The 24,382-nt window shown below is 37.5% G+C and overlaps 1 protein-coding gene across 2 annotated transcripts in view; it reads right to left on the reverse strand.

Moving 5' to 3' along the window:
- DST (dystonin) overlaps positions 1-24,382 on the reverse strand; it is a 310,119-nt gene that overhangs the window by 99,999 nt on the left and 185,738 nt on the right. For both annotated transcript variants that reach the window (XM_009879834.1, XM_009879835.1), the window contains 7 exons: positions 19,703-19,837; positions 16,974-17,062; positions 16,180-16,315; positions 5,614-5,766; positions 4,446-4,679; positions 3,886-4,167; positions 1,568-2,113 (listed from right to left, as the gene is read on the reverse strand). In XM_009879834.1, coding sequence (XP_009878136.1) covers positions 1,568-2,113; positions 3,886-4,167; positions 4,446-4,679; positions 5,614-5,766; positions 16,180-16,315; positions 16,974-17,062; positions 19,703-19,837 — 1,575 coding nt within the window. The remainder of the gene's footprint in view (positions 1-1,567; positions 2,114-3,885; positions 4,168-4,445; positions 4,680-5,613; positions 5,767-16,179; positions 16,316-16,973; positions 17,063-19,702; positions 19,838-24,382) is intronic.

Consider the following 24,382-nt stretch of genomic DNA (forward strand, 5'->3'; position numbering starts at 1 on the left):
CAGTATTTAATATTTGCATTTGGTACTTGGTCTCCATCTGGTGGGCAAACATAGAATCCACTCATTTACATAACCAGTTGACTAAGAACTGACTTTAAGATTCCTTCAACATATAAGCTTATAAGCTCTTATACGTGTGTGTGAATATATATACAAAAAACAATAAAAGCAATATAAATACTTATTAAAAGCAAAAATGTTACTACCAACCCATTTACAACAAGGAAGATCTCACAAACTGTGGAAGATCTCAATTTTTAAAAGTCTGTCCTTCAACACTCGATTTAATAAGAAAAGTCTGCTCTGTGTTGGGTTTACTGTTGCATATTTATGGTCAAATATTTAAAGCATTCACACTCATACTAATCCAATAAATCCATTGGAGGAAATTTAACATGTTAATACAAGCTTTTAACTTCACTGTTCATATAAATTAAGTAAGAAAATGAAAATGAGCTTCTGTAAATGGAGAGCCTTCTTCACAAACTGTTTGACAGAACACAGTATACACTGGTCTTGTAATCAAGCCATCACATCCACGTCTTTACAGAATTTACATTTCTGAGCAAGAAAACATTAAAGAGATGAAAATTCCCAAAGATGGCCACTGCTGCAGACCAACACTGTATCTGTGGACACTGAGGCTCCACTAAGGAGTCTGGACCTACGATCTTAGAAAAATATGAAATGGCATAGTCAAAGGATACTGACCAGCAACTGTCTCCTAAATGGTTCAATTAATAATTGTCTCAAAAGTTTACAACTCCAGAATGTTATCAATATTGAACAACACTTGTTTTTTTGAAAACAGATGGAAAGTCGGCATGTGAGACCAGTTGGTGATGTTTGTCTCATTCTACCTGACAGATTCCATACACGAACCTGGCACAGAGACGTGGATTATCTTCCCTTTCTAAAGTACACGGAAGATTTTGCACTGCTAGTTTCCCATTAGTTAGAGACTAATCTCAGATTGTTAAGGACAAAATGTTTATTTGGCAGAGTAGTGGAAAAGAATTGGTATCCTCAAATCAGTATGTTCTTGCAGGCCTAGTGCTGACAACAAAGGTCACATTGGGACAAACTGTTTCAGGATACAAATCAAATTGAAATTCTGAATGTTAATCTTGGCATCTCTCTTTCTATACTCATTTTATTAGTTGGAAGCCAAGTAAATAAGCAGTTGTGGGAAATACCCTAAGGAACTAAAGAAATGTTATTCATCTAGAAGCATTACAATTTCTTTTCCACCCCAAAAAGCTACTGAGGCATCAAGTACTGTAATAAACTCTAAGAGTCTGCTTAAAGCTGGAAAGAACAATGTGGAAATCTGGTCTGATTTCTCCCTTATAACACAAGGTAGAAAGTTTCATCCATTCAAACCTTAAATGGTCTGGCACTTGTCTAAAGCAGATCTTCTAGAAAAGCATCTTGTTCTGTTATCTAACTTTAAGAAACAAAGAATTTACAACTTCCCACAGTATTTGTTTCATTAGCTAACTCCTTTTTATACAAACTGCCAAATCAATTGTAGTAGTCTTTCCTACTTAATATAAATAAAACTTACCTTAGTATAGAGATACTTGAAACGATCTGAAGCATTATCCAGTTTATTTTGCACTTCAGTGTATGTCGCTGAAGTATCGATACCATCTTTGTCGACTTTCACACCGTCTCTTTTGCTACATGACCTTGCAGCATCTAAAACTCTTTGTCCAGAAATTGTAATATACCGTAAATCACCTTTGTGAGATATAACATCTTCTGAAAAACTCTTTTGCCTTTTCAGTTTGACCATAATACCACTGAAGTCAGAAGCACCTGCCTCCAAATTGTCAAGTTCTTGTTCTGCCTGCTGCAGCCAAGTTTCGAATTCACTATAGTCTGCATCAAATTTCTCAAGTTCTTCTCTTAGAGAATGAGTCAACTTCATTTTCCGTTCTGATTCAGCTAAAGCAGTCTCATACTGAGCCTTGAGCTCTTTCATGTTCCTCTGCATCTTGTCTTTTTCTTCAGGGGAAAGGTAGTGGCCTTGTTTCTCAAGCAGTGCCTGGGCAGACTGAGTTGCTATTATGACAGCCTGCTGCTGTGAAATAATTTTCTCATGTTGAGCCTACAAAAACAAACAAAAAAAAAATCAGCAAAAACCCCCAAAATTATGACCAGCACCTTCTTGGATGGTTCTATTAGATCATTACTGTCTTGAAATCTCTGCTGAATTCTGCTTAGAAACAGAAAGTAAACAAGTCCATCAAAATGATAAAAAGCTTTTCTAATTTTCCTATTATTTATTAAAAAATATTTTGTGAATAATTTAAGTGAAAGTATGAGTCCTGGTAATCGTATTTCTGTGCACTTTCAAAATTTTACAAAAACTCAATGGCAATTTTAGCCAGATATACAGGCAGTCTTCAAATATGACTGAACTCGGAAATACTAGGATATATATCTCACAAAAATGCTTTCACCTGTACTTCTAAAAGAAAACTCTACACAGTAAAGCAAGATATTATCAATCTCTATTTTTTTTTCCTAAAAATTATTTGCTTATTACTTAACATACAGGGTAGCATGCTTAGTGTAATCAAAATTTTCCTAATTCCCTGTCTCAAAACAGGATTTATCAAATAAAGCATTCAAAGGTAGGCAACTTTCCAAATCAAAACTGTTCCATTCCCTTTTACATATATTGTAGGTACCAGTCAAATAGACCACAAGGAGTGAAAGCATCAAACATTAAAAAGAATACAGACATTCTTCTTTTCTGAGTGAAAAACATTATTATCCTGTGTTTTTTTTATTTCATTTTTTAGTTTCAACAGCGGTGATTCTTATCAAATATACTTGGTCATAAAATAGGTCCATTTGACTGTAAAAACTGAGACACAGTCTGTGCGTGTAAATTGTTTCAATCTCATAAAAAAACAGTAAGACATAGGAAGTAGAACTGTATGCCAAATAAAACCCATATTTTTAATACATTCTTTCAGAAAATCTCCATTCTTGAAGATCCTGTATTCCTATGAAAAATAGCTATGTAAAATAGACTGGTATGCTTTTCTTTCATGAGTACAGTGGACAATTATCCTGTAGACATTAGATGCAGAAAAGAACTGTCAAAGATGTGGAACTAAAAACCAAACTATTTCATTTTCTTAGGTTGGGGATATTTTTTTTTTTAATAATAAAGGAAATGCAAAATAGTATCAGCTATCAGCATAATCATTTTCATCAACATGTCCATCAAATCACACCTGAAAGTTCTTGGTTGTTCAACTGTAAGTCAACAAAAGTCATAAAACTGAGCTCTTACTATTTTAAATGATTCCAATTATCTCACCAGGAAAAGTTATTTTTAAAATGCTGTGCTGTAGTTTTAGGGAACTTATCCTTCTGAAGCCTTCACAAATAGTGCTTTGCCCACGTGATAAAGTTAAAGGGAATGAAGATTGTAATTTCAGCAAACTATTATTTGCAGCTATTGGTAATCAGTGTTCACAGGCAATTGCAGGGGGCAGAATAATCTGGCTATTACAAAGGTTTTTGAAAGTCTCATTAAGGTTATGAATTTATGTTGCTGCTTTTTGCATTTTATTTATCTGCATTAATTTCTCACTATAAAAATTAAGAACGGACCCATTATCAGGATTCTTAATGTTTACCTTCCAGAATATGTCCTTTTTCTTATTTTGCAGGAAACAACCATAGTAACAGCAAAAAAGTGAAAAATTCGCAACACATTCTAACTACTAAAATTCCTACCACCATACATCCCTAACACCTGTTCCAAAGTCTATGACAGAAAGGATGAGACTGAATTCACTCGTGTTGAACGAGGATTGACACATTTAGCACCTAAATGTTGAATAAACCCAGTAACAGTACCTTGACTTTCTGATACTGCTGGTTCAGATTATCTTCTGTGCTTTTTACTAGTCCATCCACCTCAGTTTCAATGCCTTGCTGAATTTCCAGCAGATTACCATTGACATCATCCCCCTCTCCTTCCAAAGCCTTCAAGTCTCCCTCTTCGAAGTGTGTTCCATTCTGTTCTATCACCTGCTTAAATTTCCGGCCATGTTCCGCTTCTTTATCCACATTTGATAACCAATCCAAGAGATTTTCTATTGTATTTTTACTTTCTTCCAGCTGCTCTATGGCTGCAACCTACATTGGAATTTCACAGTTTCAGTTTAGAAATCTTCTTTAGGCACTACAAAATATTATACGCAAACCGACCATTTAAAATACACTAACATTAAACAACATTTTTGATTGACATATATGTTTCTGTTAATTTTGTAAAAAAAATAAACCAGCTTATTAGTCACTCATATGAAATATGATTTTAACCTCTCCACAGTATTTCAATAATAAGTTGTAAGACTAATCCCGTAAGACATGTAAAAAGTTTGAATAAAGGTATGAAATGGTTGCCTAAAAACCTTTTCTGTTTCCTGCTTAATTGCTGTTGTCATAGCCTTATCCAGTTCTTTTTTGGACTCTTCTGCCTTCTGGCTAAGGAGCAAACACTTTGTCTTAGCTTCATTCAGTTTCTGTTCAAGAATAGTCTTGTCTTCTTGTGACAACTTTTCTCCATTCTCTTTCAAGAAGGTTTCGGTATTTTTCACAACCTCTGCCAGTGTCTGGGCACTCATTCTCATGTCTTTTTGTATCTCCTTTCAAGAAAAAAGAAAGCAAATAGAAGTAAGTAATTTATTCATCAGATCTTTCTAATTAACTATTGGAAATCTCTTTGTTATAAGAGTAAGCACCATACTGATCCTTTTTAACTTGGCAGAGTACATGATACATTACTAAATTGCAGCATTATTAAAAAAATAAAATCAATTCAACAACTGACAGTGTTGCTGCAGCTCAATTGATCATGTATTTTTTTAAAATTTCGAGTCTGTTGGCTTCCACTCCTATTCAGACTGAGGCCACTATTTTCCTGTGTTTAGCAGCTCAAATATTGTATTTCCGTGTCCACAGAAGAAAAAGTATCTTATTTTTTAGATAGCAAGAGACAAAATAAATCTGCTACACTGGAGTTAGTAAGGTGAGGCTCCTGACAAATTCTGAAAGGGTTCTGTTACATGAGGACATCGAAGAGACTGCAAGCAACACTAAAAAAATCAGAATTCAAACCAAAACAAGTGTGAGGCAACGGAAAGCCTCAGGCAATAAAAAGCCTTGCAGCAAAATTCTTCAAAATACTGTGAACAGAAATAAGCACTTCCTGATACCAGTCAAAAAGCTGGTTAAATGATTTTAGCATAATCAACATGTGTGATTTTATCACAACTGACAGGAACAATCTTAAGCTAATATATAACAAATTTCATGCCTGCTCCAAGAATGCTTCTTGAAATGTCTAGTGCATACTCCCTATTCTAGTGTCTCCTAGTTTGAAAGTTTCTTTCCTCCCACTGGCACGTACTGGAGTGTGTTCAGTTTAAATGCACACCATTAAGCCTTTACTTTTGGTAGGTCAAACAAATCTATTTTACTCTCCTCTCACATGACAGTCTTGTTATTCAAGAAAAGAGTTTAGTTATTCCCCTCTGCACTCAAGTCTTCTTTAACTTATCTGACTAGAATTGTGCATACCTCCTGTTTGGTCTGGTATTGTTCTAGCTCAGCCTTGCTGTCTCCAATAACAAGAGACTCTTGCTGTCCGATGAGTCGATTTTCAGTCTGTGTAAGCAAATCACAGATTTCCTGCAGTTTCTCTTTGCACTCCTGCTGCCGTTCAGCCACATCCTGTATTAGAGCCAAACACAATTGAACAATAAACCAAAAATGTCCTTACTTCAGGAACTAACAGACACTCAAATAGGCATTACCTTTGAACACCAATATTACAAAGCAATTATTTTAAAAGTATGCTGTAAACATGATAGCAGTGGTACAAAGAGCAAGATGAACATACAGAAGTTATGAATAAACCTCAAATATGTTGTAAGTAAAAGAGACCATGTCTGATGGAATTGCCCAATAGAAGTCTGGCCATGCACATAGGTGAAAGATGAAATCTCCAAACAGCAGGAGTGAAAATCCAGTCTCTTAACCGCTTGAAATCTGTGATAAACACTATTAATTCTGAAAAAACGATATCAAAACAGAGGTTAGTTGTGATTGTGAGTTAGCTCTTGTTGGTATGCATAACATGTTACCTGAATAGAAAACGTTGATTTTTTAAGCAGCAGAAAAGAACAAAACATGCAAGCTCATTATTGTTACTAAGTCCTAGAAAAGTTATCTGTGCCTTTCCTTTACTCAGTTTTATGTGTCCTTCCCAAAGTATGGAGGAAACAAATGTTCTTAAAATGTCAAAATAATATAAAGTCTTCAGAATGCTAAAACACCTTTCATTATGCATAAACTTGGGATTGAGGTGATGATTCTGAGTCTTAGCAGTGCTTCTATGAGAGAAGAGGAGACGAAGTTACACTGCAGCATCTTATCATCCTCCTTTGACTCTACAAAGGCTGCTTATGCTTGCCAACTGCAGCCATGCCAGCTGAAGAGGTAACTGTCCCAACTTGACTCATAGCTTTCCCAGTGCCCATGCCTAGAATTGCAAATATCTCAGCTGATTTACTTGTTCGTTTGCCCCTCTAACTCATCTCGGTCAAAACAAGCCACGCTAGCAAGGATTTAAACAAATCTGGTTCTTTGACTACAAAGACCTAGCAAAACGATCACATAAGCAGATGACCTGGCAAATCAGAGGAAAAGAAAGTCTTCAGAAGGACAGAAGTATGAGAAATGGTGCAATAGTAGATTCATTATCTATACAGTTGCAGCCAGAAGAGTTCACTACTTTATTGATATATCTGCTAAACAAACAACACCTGTGAGAAACCTCAAGTAAATTTCGCTCATTGCTAGAAAGAGCAGACCTGGTCACCTCAGGCTGTACAGATCCTAATGCCCAGAACTACATCTGTCCTGTTTCTGTGACTGTACCAAGGAAAGACAAAAATGACAATTCACCAAACTTGTTCAATACCATCTTTGTAGAGCTATGAATGTAGCTGTAGTAAAACTTAAAAGATAGGAATACACTTAATACCACATGCTGGTATTAAAATTCCTCATCCATAGACAAAACCACTCAGCACACATTTATACAGAAAGGCGAACCTTCTGATCACCCAGCTCTTGCGCTGCCTGTAACTGAGTCTCTAAACTTTCCACCTGAGACGTTATTGCCTCCTGTACTTCCTGAAAAGTTTTCTGGGTGGTATTTAAGAGCCTCAGCAGCTGTTTGCTCTGATTAGGAGAAAGATCTTGGGCATGTTCAGAAATGAAGAACTGAACATCGAACGCAGTGGACTCCAGTTGCATTTTTTTACTACTGAGCTCTGCAGCACAGTTCTGTAAATGAAGAAAAGGAAATGAATAGCAATGAAGACAACTTCAGTACAAATAAAACACAAGTATTACCACCCTCTGTTCTTAGCTCCTGTTCCAAAATGCTTTTGGGACACAGTTTACCCATGGTAAATCAAGACTCTGTTAGAATCATTCTGACACATTCAGATATGACATTTGAATTTGTGCATTGTTTGCCCCTGGGACAGTCCACGTCCAAGTAATAAATAAGATGACCGTGAACATCTATTTCTTTGCACTCTGAAAGGATGACTGAAAACTGGCTTCAACTGGAAGATTTATGGCAAATTAGGTTTAACATTTGCAGGTTCTAGGTCTGAAGACCCAGAAATGTTAAAATATTTACATGAAAGCATTCTTATTCCTAATTCCACAGCGAGAAGCCCCATTTCCAGCAGTGTGGCAAATTCTGCCCATAGTTGTACACTGTACAACCCCTATGACATTACCATGCATACTGGAACCTTATTAAAGCACAGTAAAATAATGTTGTTTTTACCATTCATACATACAGAGGTGTATGACCTTTACTAAAAACTTTTTCTGATTTGTTATTCATCACTTATTTCATGGAGTGTGTAATGAAGAGGCTTTTTATCTCTCCCAATCTCCTGTTCTCACATATAATTGATTTGGAAGGTAATTAAACTTCAGTAAAGATTTTGGATCTTATGCATAAAGATCCAGTTTTAATCACTGAAGTATTTGTATTATAAATTAGATTTCCAAAAAGGGTCAGCTTTATTGCAACAAATGTAAGCAGAACCAATAGCTTTCTTAGTAAGAAGCCAAACTCTACCAAAATTTTTTTTCAAGATAAAAAGCAAATCAATATGATTTTATTATTAGATTATCAAGTAGTTGTCTTCTTAAGTAATTAGTTCTAGCTGTCTGTTTAAGCAATAGAGGTTAAGGAACAGGTATACAAAAACTAGCTAATAATTAATAATAAGTAGTAACATGTTTCAGAAGCACCAACACCTGCCATAAAGGATACTTACTTTAAGTGTCTGTAAACTTTTCTTCATCTCTTCTATATCATTAGTATTCACTATGAAGTCATTCACGATTTTACTGTTTCCTGTGATCCAGTCTGAAAAGCTTTGCAGTTTGCTTAAAAGTTGCTGGTGTAGTATTGCAAGCTTAGACTAGAAAGGGAAATTGTATATTTATTTATGCCCCTGGAGTCTACTCACATTTTCTATCACATTACATAGAATCATTTATCTATTTTTGTATTAAGATAAACCAAAATAAAGCACAATCAAACTCTTCCTTTTAGCTGAATTATCTTGAAGAAAACCAAGATAAAACCGTACACCAATAAAAACATACCATTTCTGAGTCAACAGCACAGACTATTTGTTTTGCTCGTTTCGAAGATGTATCACAGACCACCAAAAATGCTTCCTGCAAATAGTCATAGCTTATCTTCAACTCTTTAAGTTTCTCTTTAGGAATATCACTGTGACAAAACTTTAAGAACTCTTCTGTCAACTTCATGTCCTTTTTTAGGATAATTGCAAAGGTAGCCAGTCCTGATTCAAATGACTACAAAAAGAGTACATATAAAATTCATCAAGTTACTAAGCAAGAATGACATTTAAATCTGAATTACTTTTTAACTATATTTGAGATCTCTCTTTTTTTATTGAAGGGCTTTTCCTAGCAACCATCAGTGAAGTACAAGTATAAGGAACACTTTACTTACCTCTAGTTGTTTCAGTTCCTCTTTTAGTATTTCCAGGTTGTTACTAATAGGCTGTTGGTTATCTAGGTAGCTTTTCATATCTTGAAGCACTGACAAATGTCCTTGGATTTTCTCTGTTAACTTTAAACACTGTTGTACTCCATCAACCTGAAAATGAGTTTTAACAATAAGAAAGGCTTTTCCAAACTGACAGACTTGAAAATAAGCAATAAAAGTCCTTGTTTTAATTATCATTTATTTTAAATTTATCATTTAATTTTTCAACCATTTTTCCAGTTTAATTATTCTCTCCACCACTTGGAGGATTCATGCAATTCCTTTAACACAGGACACATAGCAAATACCAGCTGTTGTTACCTACCATGCTAGTGGAGGTGTCTTCCAGGACTGCTTCTTTTCTTTTGAAAACAGGGTCAGTAAAGCCTTTGGACAGGCTGTCTGTCTTTCCATGCTCCTGGTCACTTTTCCAAGCAATGGCTGCGCCATTTGCCAATGTTTTCTCTTCAGAGATTTCTGATCCAAACTCCAATTGTTCTGTTGAGAAAAGAGTACAAAGCCCATCTACTTTGCCTTTACCCTCACATTCTGTGGTGATACCAGCAACCTGTGAGCTCGTAAGTAAACCACTTATCAGGTCCTCTAACTTGCTTGTATTTTCATCTCCAGGTGAGAGTTGAAAAATCTCCAGAAGTTCAGAAGCAATAAGTTTTGGAACAGGAGCTTTCACATCTGTTTCACTCTTCCTTTCACCTGGATCATCCATCTTTTGCTTGCAGGATTCCTGCTTCAGAATATCACGAAGAAGATCAGGACTTCTGCAATCAGGCCAAAGCAGTGGAAGAGCATCCCTGTCCTTTGGCTCTGTACACGGTGTGGTAACCACTAATGCAGTTCTAACAGCACTGCTCATTTGCTTCAGATTTGACCCACTAGATGTGTCACTCCCAAGCTGTGTACTTCTAACCATTTGAAGTAAATTTTGCATTAAAACTTTGGTATCAGAGTAACTTAGGGGTTCACCCTCCTGCTTGCAGTAAACATGTTCCATTTTCAATTTCCTTTGTAATATATTCTTTAAGTCTTCCATTAGTGTGTCAGTCATTTCTGGCGATTGAGAAATACCTTGCTTTACTTGAAAATCTTTGCAGGGTCCTGTTTCCTTTTGTAATGACTCCGTGGACATTTGGTTTTTGACACTGTTTCCAAGGGAAGAAGTCTCACTGGCCATGAAATTTTCTCCCTTTGTTTTTTTCAGCATGTCATGTTCTTTCTGGGCACCATAATTCAAGTCAGCCCCTATGCTGCTCAAAATTGCAGAAGAAACATCAGTGGTATGGGGATGACTCCCAGAAGGTAGCACTTTGCTCCCATCCCCCGATTCTTTGGCATCCTCAATACTTCCTAAAGCATCTGCTTTTACTGGGGAAAAATCACTATCATTGCTGCTCTTGTTTTCTGAGAAGTCTTTAAGAACATTGTCAGTATTTTGACAGATACCCCTCCCTGTTTCTTCAGTTATGCTAATTTCCTTTGGTTTCACTGTGTCAGCTGGGGGAAAAGAGTAAGTGCTAAATACACTTGAATGCATTTCTTCCATATTTAGAAGAAAGTCCTTTTCATTCTGTAAACCCTTCTTCCCTTTTTCCCTGTCTTGAAAGCAACAGGATTCAGTTTTATCAAATTCTGAATGGCCACCTTCCTTTGTATCTGTTGTATATTGTTTTAAAGAAGCACAAATGTCAAAATCTCTCTTAAGTTCATCTGATTTTGCACTACCTCCAATGTCAAGCAAAGCTTTATCAACATTTCCGTGTTCTTTAGTTGAAACTGGAGTTTTTCTCTCAGCTTTAATTACCGATGCATCAAATATTTCCCCAAGGCTTTCCATCTGAATGGGACTTTTACTTAGCCCCATGATTTCACACTCCTCCATAATATTTACTCTATTTTTATCTTCTGTAAGAATTTCAAAACCTCCTCCTATTTGAGCACGCTTCCTACTGGTCACTGGATGTACTTGGTCACTAAGTGAACTATCACCATCACTCACATAAGGCATATCTGCAAGGAATTTACTGTCCATTTGGGATGAACTTTCCTTTAGTTGTTCCATACAAGCCATATCATTTAATACTCTTTCCTCTGCAAATAGTGCTTCTCTCTGTCTTTGTCCATTATCTGAATGTAACATTGGCATGGTACTATTGCTTTTAGTCACACTATGAATAAAGCATTCTGAGAGAAGCAAATTTGTCTGAGTACTTTCATCATCATCAGTAGCTTGCTTTGTAATTGGGAAGCCTGTTACACTCATGTCAGATGTTACAATATCACCAAGAAGCTGAGAACTTCGAACCTTAAGCTGTGTTTTATTATTTTCTTCGCTCTTACAGGACATCCATTCAGTATCAAAGGTATTTTCAGACCGGATAGGCTCAGTAGTACCATGTGACATGTATTTACTTCTAACACAAGTCCTATATTCATCTTCTGTTTCCTGCTGTGTGTCTTCTTCACTTGTACATGTAAGACTAACACATCTTTCCTCAGAAACATCTGAAGCAGATTCACATTTTCCTGAGGATTGTTTCCCATTTTCATGGATTGACTGGGATTGCAAAGTATACCCTCTCTTGTGGCCTAAAGAATAGCAACAGTCATCAATATTCTGATTATTTTCATCGCTATTTTCTATGTCTCCTAAGGAAATTAACAGCTGGTCACCTTTGTTTATACATTGATGGTGTGAGTAAAAAATATCCATTTCTTCATCACTATCAGAATCTGTGTCAGAGTCATCATAACTATCATAATCATCCCCGTAGTCTTCTTCCTCCTGTGTTCCTTCAGATTCATCCTCATAGGAGTCACTTTCCGCTTTCATTTCATCTTCCTCATTTCTGTCTCGTACTTCTGCCTCATACATCTCCTGTAAAGAACTAAGGCCTCCTTCCTTTCTTTCTTCACTCCCCAGAGTAACTGGTAATTTTTGCTCCTTCTCTCCAAAGCTCCCTGTTCTTTCCCTTTCCTCCTCAGGGATTCTTTCCATAGTTTCAGCACTTGCAGAAGCTATATTTATGCTCTCAGGTGGACCTGCCAGATTTACATGAACACTCTCTCCAACATTAGCTGCAAGTTCCTGAAAAGAGCTGTTTTCTTCTCTCAGGGTTATTAGACCACCTCTCTCCTCTAGAAGACCTAATGGAACTGATGTTCCAGACAATTCTGGCTCTTGTGTACCATCATCCCCCAACTGCAAGGTATCAAAACCATCATCACCTTGAGGAGTGTCATAGGAATCATCATCATCAATTTGTGAAGTGTTATAGACATCACTGTCATCATCATCTACCTGAGGTGTTTCATAGGCATCATCATCATCAAACTGAGAGCTGTCACCTTCAGAGGCTACCTCACCACATTCATGCTGCAAGCAGTTACTTTCAAACTGTGGGAAACCATCACCCCCTTCTACTGACGAGTCAGAACTACTGTCACACAGCAGTAACTTGTTGAATGCAAGATTGCTTTCTTCTACTGTTAGCCTTTGTGCTGTGCTGTCATTGTCCCCCACAGGCGATCCATCATGTGTAACAGTATCGCCACCCGATGAAGGCCTGCAGTGCATGTCTCCACTGTCTTCTAGACACAGTTTACTCCACAAATCAGTACAATCCTCCAAGGATGGCCTGCCATGTATATAAAGATAGTCCTCTAGGGGTGGCCTGTTTTGTACATCAGTGTAGTCCTGTAGAGGTTGCTCACTATATCCATGACATTCAAACTGTAGTGTGTTACCACACTGACTAACGAGTTCTTCTGGAAGTCTATATTCAGTATCTGCACTGATGGATGAACCAAGACTTCTCTGAAAATCATCTTTCTTGTTGTTATCCAGTACCATTCTGCTATTGTCAGCTTGCAGTATGTGACGCCTGGATTTTGTGCACCTTTCCAGCTCTCTCCAGGTTTCATTATCTGACAACTCATTCATGCTGAAGGAACTTCCTAAGGTTTTATCATTCTTGTTTTCATTACTCAGACTGTCTGCCATATAATTCTCTTCTTTCTCTGTTTCTGAAGTAAGATTTGGATTTGAGTAATTTGGAAGATATCCTTCAATGTTTCCTGAATTTACCTTCTGACTGTTATGCTTAGGCAGTTCTGTCCACTCAGAAACCTCCAGAAGACCTCTGAGTGCATTTCTGTTCATGGAATTTTGAGTGCTTCTTACTACATTTCTAAGTACTGTAGGGTTAGTTAACAACATCTCCTGTGTGTATTCTGATTGTTCAGTACCAATAGCATTGCAAACATCTGGTCTACACACATGGAGAGCATCTCCCTGTAAAGATATGTAATTCCCCAAATCTTCAAACTGATTTAATTTCCTGTTATTAGAAGTATTCTCGGCACCTGAAAGATCACCTTGAACACTGCCTGTGACATTAGTACAGTGGACACTGCCAGTCGACTTTAGGTTAATTCCTTTCAGGTTTATGCATTTGTTATCAAACTCCATTTCTGACACACCAGCATTGCATGCAGCACCATCACCTTCCAGCAACATATTGATGGCTTCTTGGAGTTCTCCATCATATAATAAAAGTCGTCTTCCAGTATTTGCATCCATATAACTATTTACCATCAGATAAGATATGAATAATTTCTTAGCTTGATCTAAATTATGACATACAGGGTCTTCTGTGCCAGAATCTTCATGTTCCTCCTCACAGTCATGGAATACAGATGGCATGAATTCATACATTGATAACCATTTTGCAGTATTTTTACAAGGGGAATCTAATTCTTCTACATTGGGCATTTTATCTGGTAAAGTCACATTGGTCAAAATAGATAGAGTATTGATGTCTATTATCCCTGATTGTGCAGCCTTATCTAGACTGACTATTTCACAAGTTTCTGGAATGTAAAGTGCAGCTATTTTCTGTCTATCATTTAGTATTTTGAATGCCAGCTCATTTGTTATCATCTCTTGGTGCAAAGAAGTTGATATGGGGAATATTTCACCTGTGTGAGGCCAGATTAGTCCAACAAAGCCTCTCTGTGCTTCTAATACCAGCAGTGCACTGGTAGATGATATCAAGTTGCATTGTACAGCTTCATCAACAGTCAAGCGCTGTCCTGAATTTGGACAAAGGATTCCACCAGTCTGAACCTGATGTGTGAGGATCCCACAGGCAGTGTCCTGATCTATCATCCCTTGTCTCATGGCCTCTTCCACAGTCATTCGCTTCCCTGAGTCCGGGTCAATTATACCTCCAGACACTAACTGAGCACCCAGCAGCCTGAACATTGTTTCCCGATCGATGAGTCCTTCATGGGCTGCCCTCAAAACAGTTATCTTCCTTCCACATTTGAACGTGACTCTACCTTTTTCTTGTGGTTTCACAGGTAGGAGTCTTAACCCTGTTTCTTCATTTATTATGCTTCTACGAACCATCTGTTCAAGAGAAATCTTCTCAGCACAGTTGGGGTCTATGAGATCTTTACACGTGTCTTGTCTTTCCAGAAGCTTTGTATATAATGTTGGAGAAATCAGGTTTCTCTGGAAGGCAATCTGCAAAGTCAGGTTTTCTCCAGTAGATGGCAAAATCAAGTGCCCACTTGAAAGCTGATTTTCAAGAATTTTAATAGCCAAAGGTTCTGAAATTAGACCTTGTTCTAAAGCTGATACAACTGGAAGATTTGATAACGATGATTCTGAAATAAGCTTCTTTGCATTACTTAATTCCTGCAACTGCATCAGAGTCTGCTCATCAATTAAGGCATGAGCTTTAGCTTCTTCCAAATCATAACATACTCCTAATTCTGGAGAAACAATTCCAGAAAGGATCAGCTGATTCTCGAGCAATCTAATTCCAGTGTCATAGTCAATAAAACCTTTTAAAATAGACTGAAAGACTGAAAGGACTTCTCCAGTCGTTTGGTCAATGACACCAGCAATGACTTTATTCACCTAAAAAGGAATATAAAAGAAAAGCTATCACTATTTTCAGACTGCATATTTTAAATTTTCTTTTGATTTTGAAAGCATGATAAACATAAAAACAACTACTTACCAGGCCTGGAGGAATGCTGTGAATGTTAGCAGCTCAAAATGCGCAAGTGATCTATGTCAGTCATTCAACAGCACACGATGTGATAAAAGATTTAAAATCAACATGCATCTGTGAATTGAAAACCTATGCTTTGCATACATAAATAGGGTTAGTGAAAGACAATAGAAGAAATGATTGCAGAGTGAGCAAATAGAACATATACCTGAAAGGCAAATTTTCATGCTCTAAATGTCTGTGAAAGGTTAGAGTATTTGGAAACAGTACATGATTCAAAACTACCATGCTATTCATGTTTACAGCATACAGCACTTCTGTATATGCACTCAGCAATATGGAATCAGATACTCTAGCACCAAATACTGCATTTATTTCACATGGAAAGCACAAAGTCAGTTTGGCAACACTATTTGAACTAATTACACAGACACTGCTTCTACGTGTATATGAGAACACTTATTTGCAACATAATTTTTGAGAATTCCATATTTAAGATCCATTAACAAACGTGTATGTAGTGTCTCAGAGCTAATCACGTTATGTGCTCCCACTTTCATATCCAGATACATTTTAAGAAAAATTGAAAGTAGATCTCTTCTAAGACATTTCCGAGTGATATATGGGAGAGATTAACATGTTATTTTATGGTGTCGTTTTTGCAGCAGAAACACAGACTTATCTAGCAGTCAAAGAATGGCTTTTAAGAGAAGAGTTAAGAGATGAATGATTTGTTTATCTTCCTTCATGCAAGGCACACATTATTAAGACTCTTCACACAAAAAATCTGATGAGCAGAATGTTCATATGCACAGGTAAGGTCACACATGGTATTCCATAGCACATACACAAAACCTTCAGTCAATTAAATCTCAAGTTCCTTTACACACTGTTAATTGCAGCTTCTTCTTTTACTGATCATGTGTGGTTCCAAAACCATGCAGTAAACCTCAAAAGAGACTGAAATGTAAGTTTCAAACTTGTTACCTTTTCTTCCATCTTTTCATCACCCAGATACTGTGCTTCCTGCAGCTGCTTCAAAGCTTCATTGGATAACAAGCTGTAGCTCTCCTGGAGGGATCTGACTTGCTTTTCCATTTCATTTCTCTCTTCATCTGTCATTCTATTAAGAAAAAAAGAAAAATGCAAGAAGGAGAGAAGGAAATTTGTAACCTGCAAGGAGTGATCTGCTTACCTTTACTTTTAAAAAGGGGGGCCGAAATTAGTAAAAGCAGTCTGAAAAAAATATAGCCTAATTACAGAATTTTCAAGAAAGCTACAAACTGCTTGTAGTCATTCAGGAAAAGGAATTATATTAATCTAGAATTTATGTGGCACTTCATTAAATCATTTAACATTTGCATGTGCCTTTGTCTACTGATTACCAGTCAAGACAGGTAACATAGCTAGCAAGGAGTCAGGAGATATCTCAGCAATTTAGTATCTTAAACAGTCTGGTTTCAGACACAGATGAAACCAACTTGTGACATATAGTTCAAGTAATAATTTACTACTAATTTGTTAATTATCTCGACTTCCAATTATAATGGTTTTGAGCTGACCAGAGGTAAATAAACCTAACCAAATTCTTGAAATAAACAAAACCCCATCAAGCTTCCACAAATAGGAAGACAAAATTATAAAATTAAAGAAAAAAACCTCCCATATTTGTATATGAAATGTAATTGAAACTGTAAGGTGAGGATATGATTTCTTTTTAAGCAAACAGTATGTACTGATTCAATTAATTTACATTATTTCAAAAATAAAAAATGGCATACTTGTCACTGTGCTTAGCTAAAAATGACTGAGTAGTCTGCAGAGCTTCAGCTATTTGTTCTTTCTTGGTTGACATTTCATCCAGGGAAATCTGAAAAATAAACAACCTGTGTTCAAGACTCAACTATGCAGGTATATATAAAGAAAAACAAACAAATAACACAGTATTTCTATCTCAGACTAAACTCAATAGTGTAAGAACTTGATTTTTTTTCTTTAAATACCAGATATTCTTAGAGTGATATTTGCTACAGAATTGGATCATTTATACACGGTAAGTCATTGTGCCATGCCTTTTGGTTAAATAAGCTGTTTGAAAACTATCTGGTGAGAAAAAGAGAATTTATTTTTAAATGTTATTTGTTTGAAAATTAACCATCCATTTAAAACCACTTGTTATAGTTGGTACAGTTTAAAGCAGCTTTATAAAGATATGCGTACAATGCTCATGTTGAAGAAGTTGCTCACCAAGATGAGAGATAATAACTTTTTAAAGAAGAACACCAGAAGGCCACAAACCTTCATGAAATTAGATGATGGAGACCAATGCAATATCAGACACTTGGAAAAAAATGAATTACTTATTATAGTCTCCCTGCTACCATTTCTGCATCATCCTCACTCAATCACTTCTTCTGGCAGAGGAACTTGCAAGAATTTAATTTTGTAACTTTTTTCAGAAACTTCCTGCAGTCTCTTCAGAGACAAGCACTCATTTTGGATAAATAAAGGCAAAGTCTCAAAGGGGAGTCTATGACTTCATTAGCAAGCCCAAGGTACGTTCAATGTCAACGCCAAGAGAACTCTAGCAAGGTCTTTGGGCCCTCCATTCACCTGGGTCTGGACACAACCAATTCTGTCTCTGTGTGCATTGTGTCAAAGGGCCTGAACACCGTATTGAACAGTCTCCCTCTGCAATCACCGCCAGTGAGTCACAATCCCACCATTTGTGCTGCTTGGACAGAAGTCAAGAGAGCAAGCACTGTACGCACTACGCAAGAAGGTGACAGGAGCAAGCTGAGGTAGCAGGTGGGGTCATGAGCTCCACTTTGCTCAGGGAAGCGGCATCACTGCGGCTCCTGTGTATGCCCTGTCACTACTGGCACCAGCTTCTCCACCCACTCCGTGGCTACACCCCACAGCAACCCCAAACTACTGTGTCAAATGCATTTCAGCTAACAGCTAGTCTACATGTTTCTACAAACTTGGCAAACCACCCACGCTAGTCAGGCGTGAAGGTGACACTACCTACCTTTTCTCAAAGGCCATTTCTCAAGGGATGAAAACACCCATAGCAAACACCCATCTCCCACAGGCTGGAGGAAGCCAATGTGTCTACCTCAGGCTAGAAGGTGACACTACCTACCTTTTCTCAAAGGCCATTTCTCAAGGGATGAAAACACCCATAGCAAACGCCCATCTCCCACAGGCTGGAGGAAGCCAATGTGTCTACCTCACAGGTTACTCACTGAGGGCTCAGGCTGGATGGGGAAGATACCAGCCATAGTTGCCGTGGTAAGCTGAGATACTCTAAGGAACTGAGCACTGGCCCAACGCTGACAAAGGCTTGCACTATTGCCATTAACATGGGCAGAGAAAGACCAGTGTTGAAGGCTTTTTGCAAACTCCGATCCTAACTGTTAGTGATTTACCAATCAATATGCTCAAATAAATACAAGCTTACTTGCTCCTATAGTACAGGGACAAACTCAGTAACAGAGCTAGCACTGGTCCTCTATGAACAAGCAGCGTGCTGGGACCAGTGGCCATCAGGACTGCAGGACTGCTGACCTGCCTGACAGCAAGCTTGATTTATGCACACACTGCTCCAGTGGCTCTAACCAGGACCAGCACGTGTGACCAAAATAAAAACGCAGGAACAGGCTGCCAGGAGGGCCAAAGTCATGTTTGCATGACCACACATCCAGCCCTGTACTGAAGGGTGGGGAAAGAGATTGCTCCATCTCTCTGCTGCTCAATGTGCAGGTAGACCTTCACCAACTGAAATCTTTTTAAGTGTCACTAAGCTATTTTGTGGGATGAGCCTACCAGGAGAGTTGTTAGAAATGATAGGAAGCTTTACAGATGGAATTTTATGGTCAGAGTTACAACTGTATACAACAACAACGTACCTCAAATACAAAGGTGCCAACGTGGGCCACTCCAGCAGCCTGTGGACTAGTGTGATAATGAAGAGGGCTCAGCCTACACCTGATGTATTCCCTAAGAGAGTATTTTTGACTATCCCATAAGAGGATCCCTCAAAATAACTTTTCAAAAAAGAAACCTGGCCCTCAGGCCCCTCCTGCCAGCTCTCTCCTTCCTGGTGCCAGGGCAGAAGTTACCAGACTTATTCACTGAACTATTTCAGGACAAGGGGGCAGACCTACAAAGTGCCGTGCTGCCAGGATGCACTGTCTCTCTACACAGACTGAGTTACTGTCTGCAGGGTCTGGTTTCTCTGAAGTGACATTTTGCAGTGTCAGAATATGTCACACACCAGGCCTGTAAAACGCAGCTTGTACTTCTTCCCCAGTAACATGTTTGTGTTCCTAAACATTGGTGTTCATTTGCCCAACCCTCCACTCGCCACCAAATGTGAAATTACATCTTCAGTAAAACATGGATGGTGATTTGGAGAAAAGAAGTATTTATGGAATAGTTTCTCACTTTAATCAACACAGAAAGCTAAAAAGAGGAAGTGGTGTTTTACCGAAAGATATCTGTGTACCTGCTGCTTAGGCAAATCTGTCTTTTCAGCCTTTTCTCCTTCTTCTTTGCTGAGTGTCTTGCTGAGGTTTGACACCCATTTCAGTAAATCCCCAGCTTTCTCAACATACTCCTTCTTTTCTTCTTCCATTGACTTCTGATGAGCACCGCAAATTGTAAAAAACATGTAAATGTAAATTGTTGCAATATTTAATATTAGTGTCCCTAGAAACACAATTCTACCACAATGGCAGTATTATCACATAAACACAAAGTGATTTCTTTTTATTTATCACCACATGCATTACTACGACACTTTGATGTAGGAACAAAAATGCCACATAATTATAGACATTAACAAAATAATTCCTCAAATGATTTGCAATCATGATTATGGTGCTTATTCATACACATACACATTCATTGTAAAATGACTGATAGTAAGAAAAAGCATAGCTTCCCAGCCATTACTCAGCAGATAAAATCTAAACAACATTTGCTTATAAAGTATCTTTGAATTGCTGCCTTTGCATTACCCCCAGGTGTGAATATATACAGCCAGCATAGGATATCAGTATTTTGCAATCTATGCACATGGATTACTAAATTACAATTAGGAAGAATACACTGCTTTTACATCTACAGAAACAAGAACAATAAAAGTAAAATACTGAGATGTTTCATCTTTTTCTGCGCAGGAAAATATATTTCTTTCTATAGTAGTACAACCTGTTAGTAGTTTGAAACTTATCAATACTTAGAAAACATGCTTAAGTCCTTCCAGTCCTTTAATAAAAATGAAGATATTTTATTTCAATTGATTTTTTTTAATTTGATATGTAATTGCAATTCATTTGCCTACTAGAGCATGAAAACAATTTAAAAAAAAGTTACCTGAAGTGAGAGAAAAAATTATGAGTAGCACATTAAAATTAATGAAATACCAGTGTGAGAAAAATTACTTATGCATATGTGTTTACTAGACTGCAGATTTAACCCTTGTATACTTTATTACCCCTTTTGTAAAATAACTGATATCTGCAAACTGATTTGTAACATTAGATAAGTATTGGGTCACATGAAATACTACACTGTCTTCATTTGCAAAATGGGCGATCCCTTTCAATTTTTAATATCAGAATCTGATTCTTGTCTCACCTAAGTCTACCCATTTTGTACTAATGTTAACTTCACCAACCTCAGTATAACGTCTGATTTACGCTACCTCCATGTAGATAATGTCACACAAGGCCTTCAGGTAAAGACTGAACACCTAGTCTGCATTTTGAAATCATGAATCTGCCTAAGTTTAGCTATAAATTTCAACTTTGTAACAAGTGGTTTATGCTAATCAGTGGTTTGTTCTAATTAGGTTTACAGCAACTCGTGATTACTTTAGAAAACATCATTTATGATTTTCCATGTAGGCCATCTTAGATCTTTTCCATGACTTGAATGGGTTTTAAAGCAGGCCCCAAATGAGTACTAGTGCCTTTGTTCCATTACGAATTATAGTAAAGACTGGAAATTCCTGTTTTCATGGGCTGAGCTGCTTCTAACAATCGCAGCCCAGTGTGGCAATCGAAAACAGCTGTCTCTAAAGCTTCTTTGTAGGTTAACTTCTTCTTCGTTTTGGGGCATGTTAAAACTTTAACATACAACTTTTCATCTTTCATCTTTGTAGCTGTGACAGCATCAATAACACCATTCTTAATTGCATCTTCCATTGTTAATCTGGAATGAGACTTTGGATCTATCAACCCACCAGTCAAGTATTGATATTCTAGGCAGCGCATACCCATTTCTTTGTCTAAGGCATTTACATGCATAGCTTCAATAGCTGACATGACCGTGTTCCTTACAGGGTGAATGATCCCAGTAAAGATCAGTTCACACTGCTGGATTTGCTTGGCACAACCATCATCAATTAACTCCCTTTGCAAAGCTTCAGAAACACTGTACTTTTTCCCAGTAAATGGATCAATTATGCCTCCTGTACTAACCTGAGCTTCAAGACACCGGAGAGCAGTAACTCTATCTACCAAGTTTTTGCGTGAGGCTTTTAAAACTGGAATTCTTTCATTGGTTTCAGAAAGCCAGAACCCTGCAATAGGACTGTTTAAATCTTTATTTGGCTGTGAACTGCTAACTAAAATATCCCCAAACTCATTAGCTGTGATTAAACCCTCCTTGTATTTATTGACTAATGCTATACCAATTCTACCCTCATTCAAGGTCTCCTCAATATTAAACTGTACACCCGTTTTAAGATCTGTAAACAAAAGAAAAGAATTCCCATCAGAGTCAAAACACGTAGACTCCTTCCAATCAAATTCCTGTTTGGAAAGTTCAAGATATGTAGCTTTATCAACACAATTTTTCTGATAAGCCTCATATGAAGTCATTTCAGCTCCTGTTTTGCTGTCTACTACAGAAATTTTATGACTTTTCTCTGCTGATGGGCTGCTTATTCTCCTTTCACCAACTGGAAGAAGAAAGCATTTACTGCTTACACTGAACAAACACATTTTCAGCAAATCACAGTAGTACATAGCTTTCCTGTCATTTGGATTGTGAAAACATTTTGCATTACTAGAAGGTTCATGCAAAAACTTTAAAATTGTGTTATTAAGCAAGCCAAGCTGCACGGCGGTTTCTGGAGGTACACGGACACTTCTTACAGGATCAATGACCCCTCCACTAGCAATCTGAGCCTCGAGGATGTTTTTACCTTTTTGCCTTTCTAAGAGTCGAGCTTCCATAGCCTGATACACAGAGATCACTTTCCCAGAACAGCAATAGCCCAAAACAGCTTTCTCTGCCTCAAGGAGTCTACTCTTGAATTCATTATCTGCAAGCCCTCTAATCACTGAATCATCAACAGAGAATTTCTGACCTGTTGTGGGATCAATGATGAAACCAGTAGCTGCTTGGGCCTCTAAAAATGCTAATGCCAACGCTTTTTCTATGATTCTTCTCTTTGCTGCTAAAGCAAAAGAGAGTACCTCTTTGCTGGATTCAAGGTACAGCCCAGCTATAGCTGTAGGTTTAGTTAAAAATTTTTCAAGACTTTTCTGAACCTCATCAATACTTTTCTGCCCTGAACGGAGCTGCTCAACCGTGAGCCTGTCTAAAAGTTTAACTTCAGTCAACTGTCTGGCAGTTACATCACATCGGAGACCTTGAAATTTAATATCATCATATTCCTCTGTAAAATATTCCGACTGTGTAGCATCATCAACAGTTTTCAGAATCTCTTCCCCTAAGAAAGAGCTCATCTTTGTAAAGTCTTCTCTCCTAAACCCTTCGGATGTTTTGTATCCCTCAAACATTCTCTCTTCATTACCAAAAGTCTTGTCATTTTCTTGGTTTAATGTTGTGACTTCAACATGCATGTCATACTGCTTTTTCTTCGCTATCTGTAAATAGGAATTTTTTGACACAGTGAGAAATACATCTGCAGAACTATACTGTGCATAATTCACTCCTAAATCCACCACCAGAGAAACAAAAGGGAGAACTTGAATGCAAGTCAGAAAGGAGAACTGCTACTAGCATTGGAGAGCAGAGAGATACAGATAGATAGTTTTAAAGTGCATTTGACATTTCAAGTATTTATTCAGTAACAGGAATATGACTAGATTAAGCAACAATAACTGTTGTATACTACTATATGAACTTAGTGCTGTTAATCAAAGCTGATTTTGACCAACAATGATACAATGGTGTACGTGAATTCCTATTTCCACTAAAAACTTTTTAAATAACGCATTGCTTAGATATTAACAAACCTGCTACAAAGATCTAATGAAAAGTGTTTTACGTCACCCAAGAATGAAGGGGTTCCCTTCACCAAGGTAAGAACATACGAAACATCAGAAAGAATACAGAATAGTGATAAAGCATAACTATAAAACAAACAAACAGACAGAATAGTAAAAAACAGCACTAGGAAGGCAAACCCTCACAAAACGTAGTGTATACCTCCAAGGGATGCAGTTTTACCACTCCTAATTCATGTTTCATGTCTTCTCCATGTCTAATAGTTTGTCTGGAACTGTGTAGGTTCCTGTTTCTCAATTGGTCCCTTTCAGATGTTCCAGAGATTTGGCTTGCTTTATCAAAAGTTATCTGGAACTGCGTACTCGTTTGAGAAATAAACTCTGTAAAAGATTGTGGGCTTGCATCTTCTCCTAGTGACTGGTTTACTCTTGACAACTGGAACTGTACCTCTCTCGGCATTGTATCATCAGCACTTACGTACAATGTATTTTCTTCTATTTGATCAGATTTAAAACCTGATCTCTCCTGTTTCTGCCTTAACAAAGGCGAGCTAGGTTTTGCAGGTGGAGGAAGCTGTCCAAATTCTCTAGCTACGGTGTCACTCAGGAAATTGAAATCATTCCCTCTTCTCTCACAGCTCAATTTAAATCCAGAATCTTGGAGTTTGTTATTTTGCTGAACTTCATTCTGAAACAAAAGAAACCTGTGTTCGCTCTCCTTGACCTGCAGGTCCATCTTCTGTTTCAAGCTCTCAACTGTGCACTTCTGCGCTTCCAATTCTTCCTCAAGTTTCTTGCACTTCTGGTGATAGTCCATTTCAGCCTGCTTCCCTTGCTGCAGTTGTTCGTGACATTTTTTAAGCCTTTCTTGCAGATCTTCCATTTGTATTTTGTAAAACATGATGTTTTCCTCAGCCATA

This window comes from Charadrius vociferus, unplaced genomic scaffold, assembly GCF_000708025.1.
Source record: "Charadrius vociferus isolate BGI_N301 unplaced genomic scaffold, ASM70802v2 scaffold342, whole genome shotgun sequence".
Taxonomy (NCBI): domain Eukaryota; kingdom Metazoa; phylum Chordata; class Aves; order Charadriiformes; family Charadriidae; genus Charadrius; species Charadrius vociferus.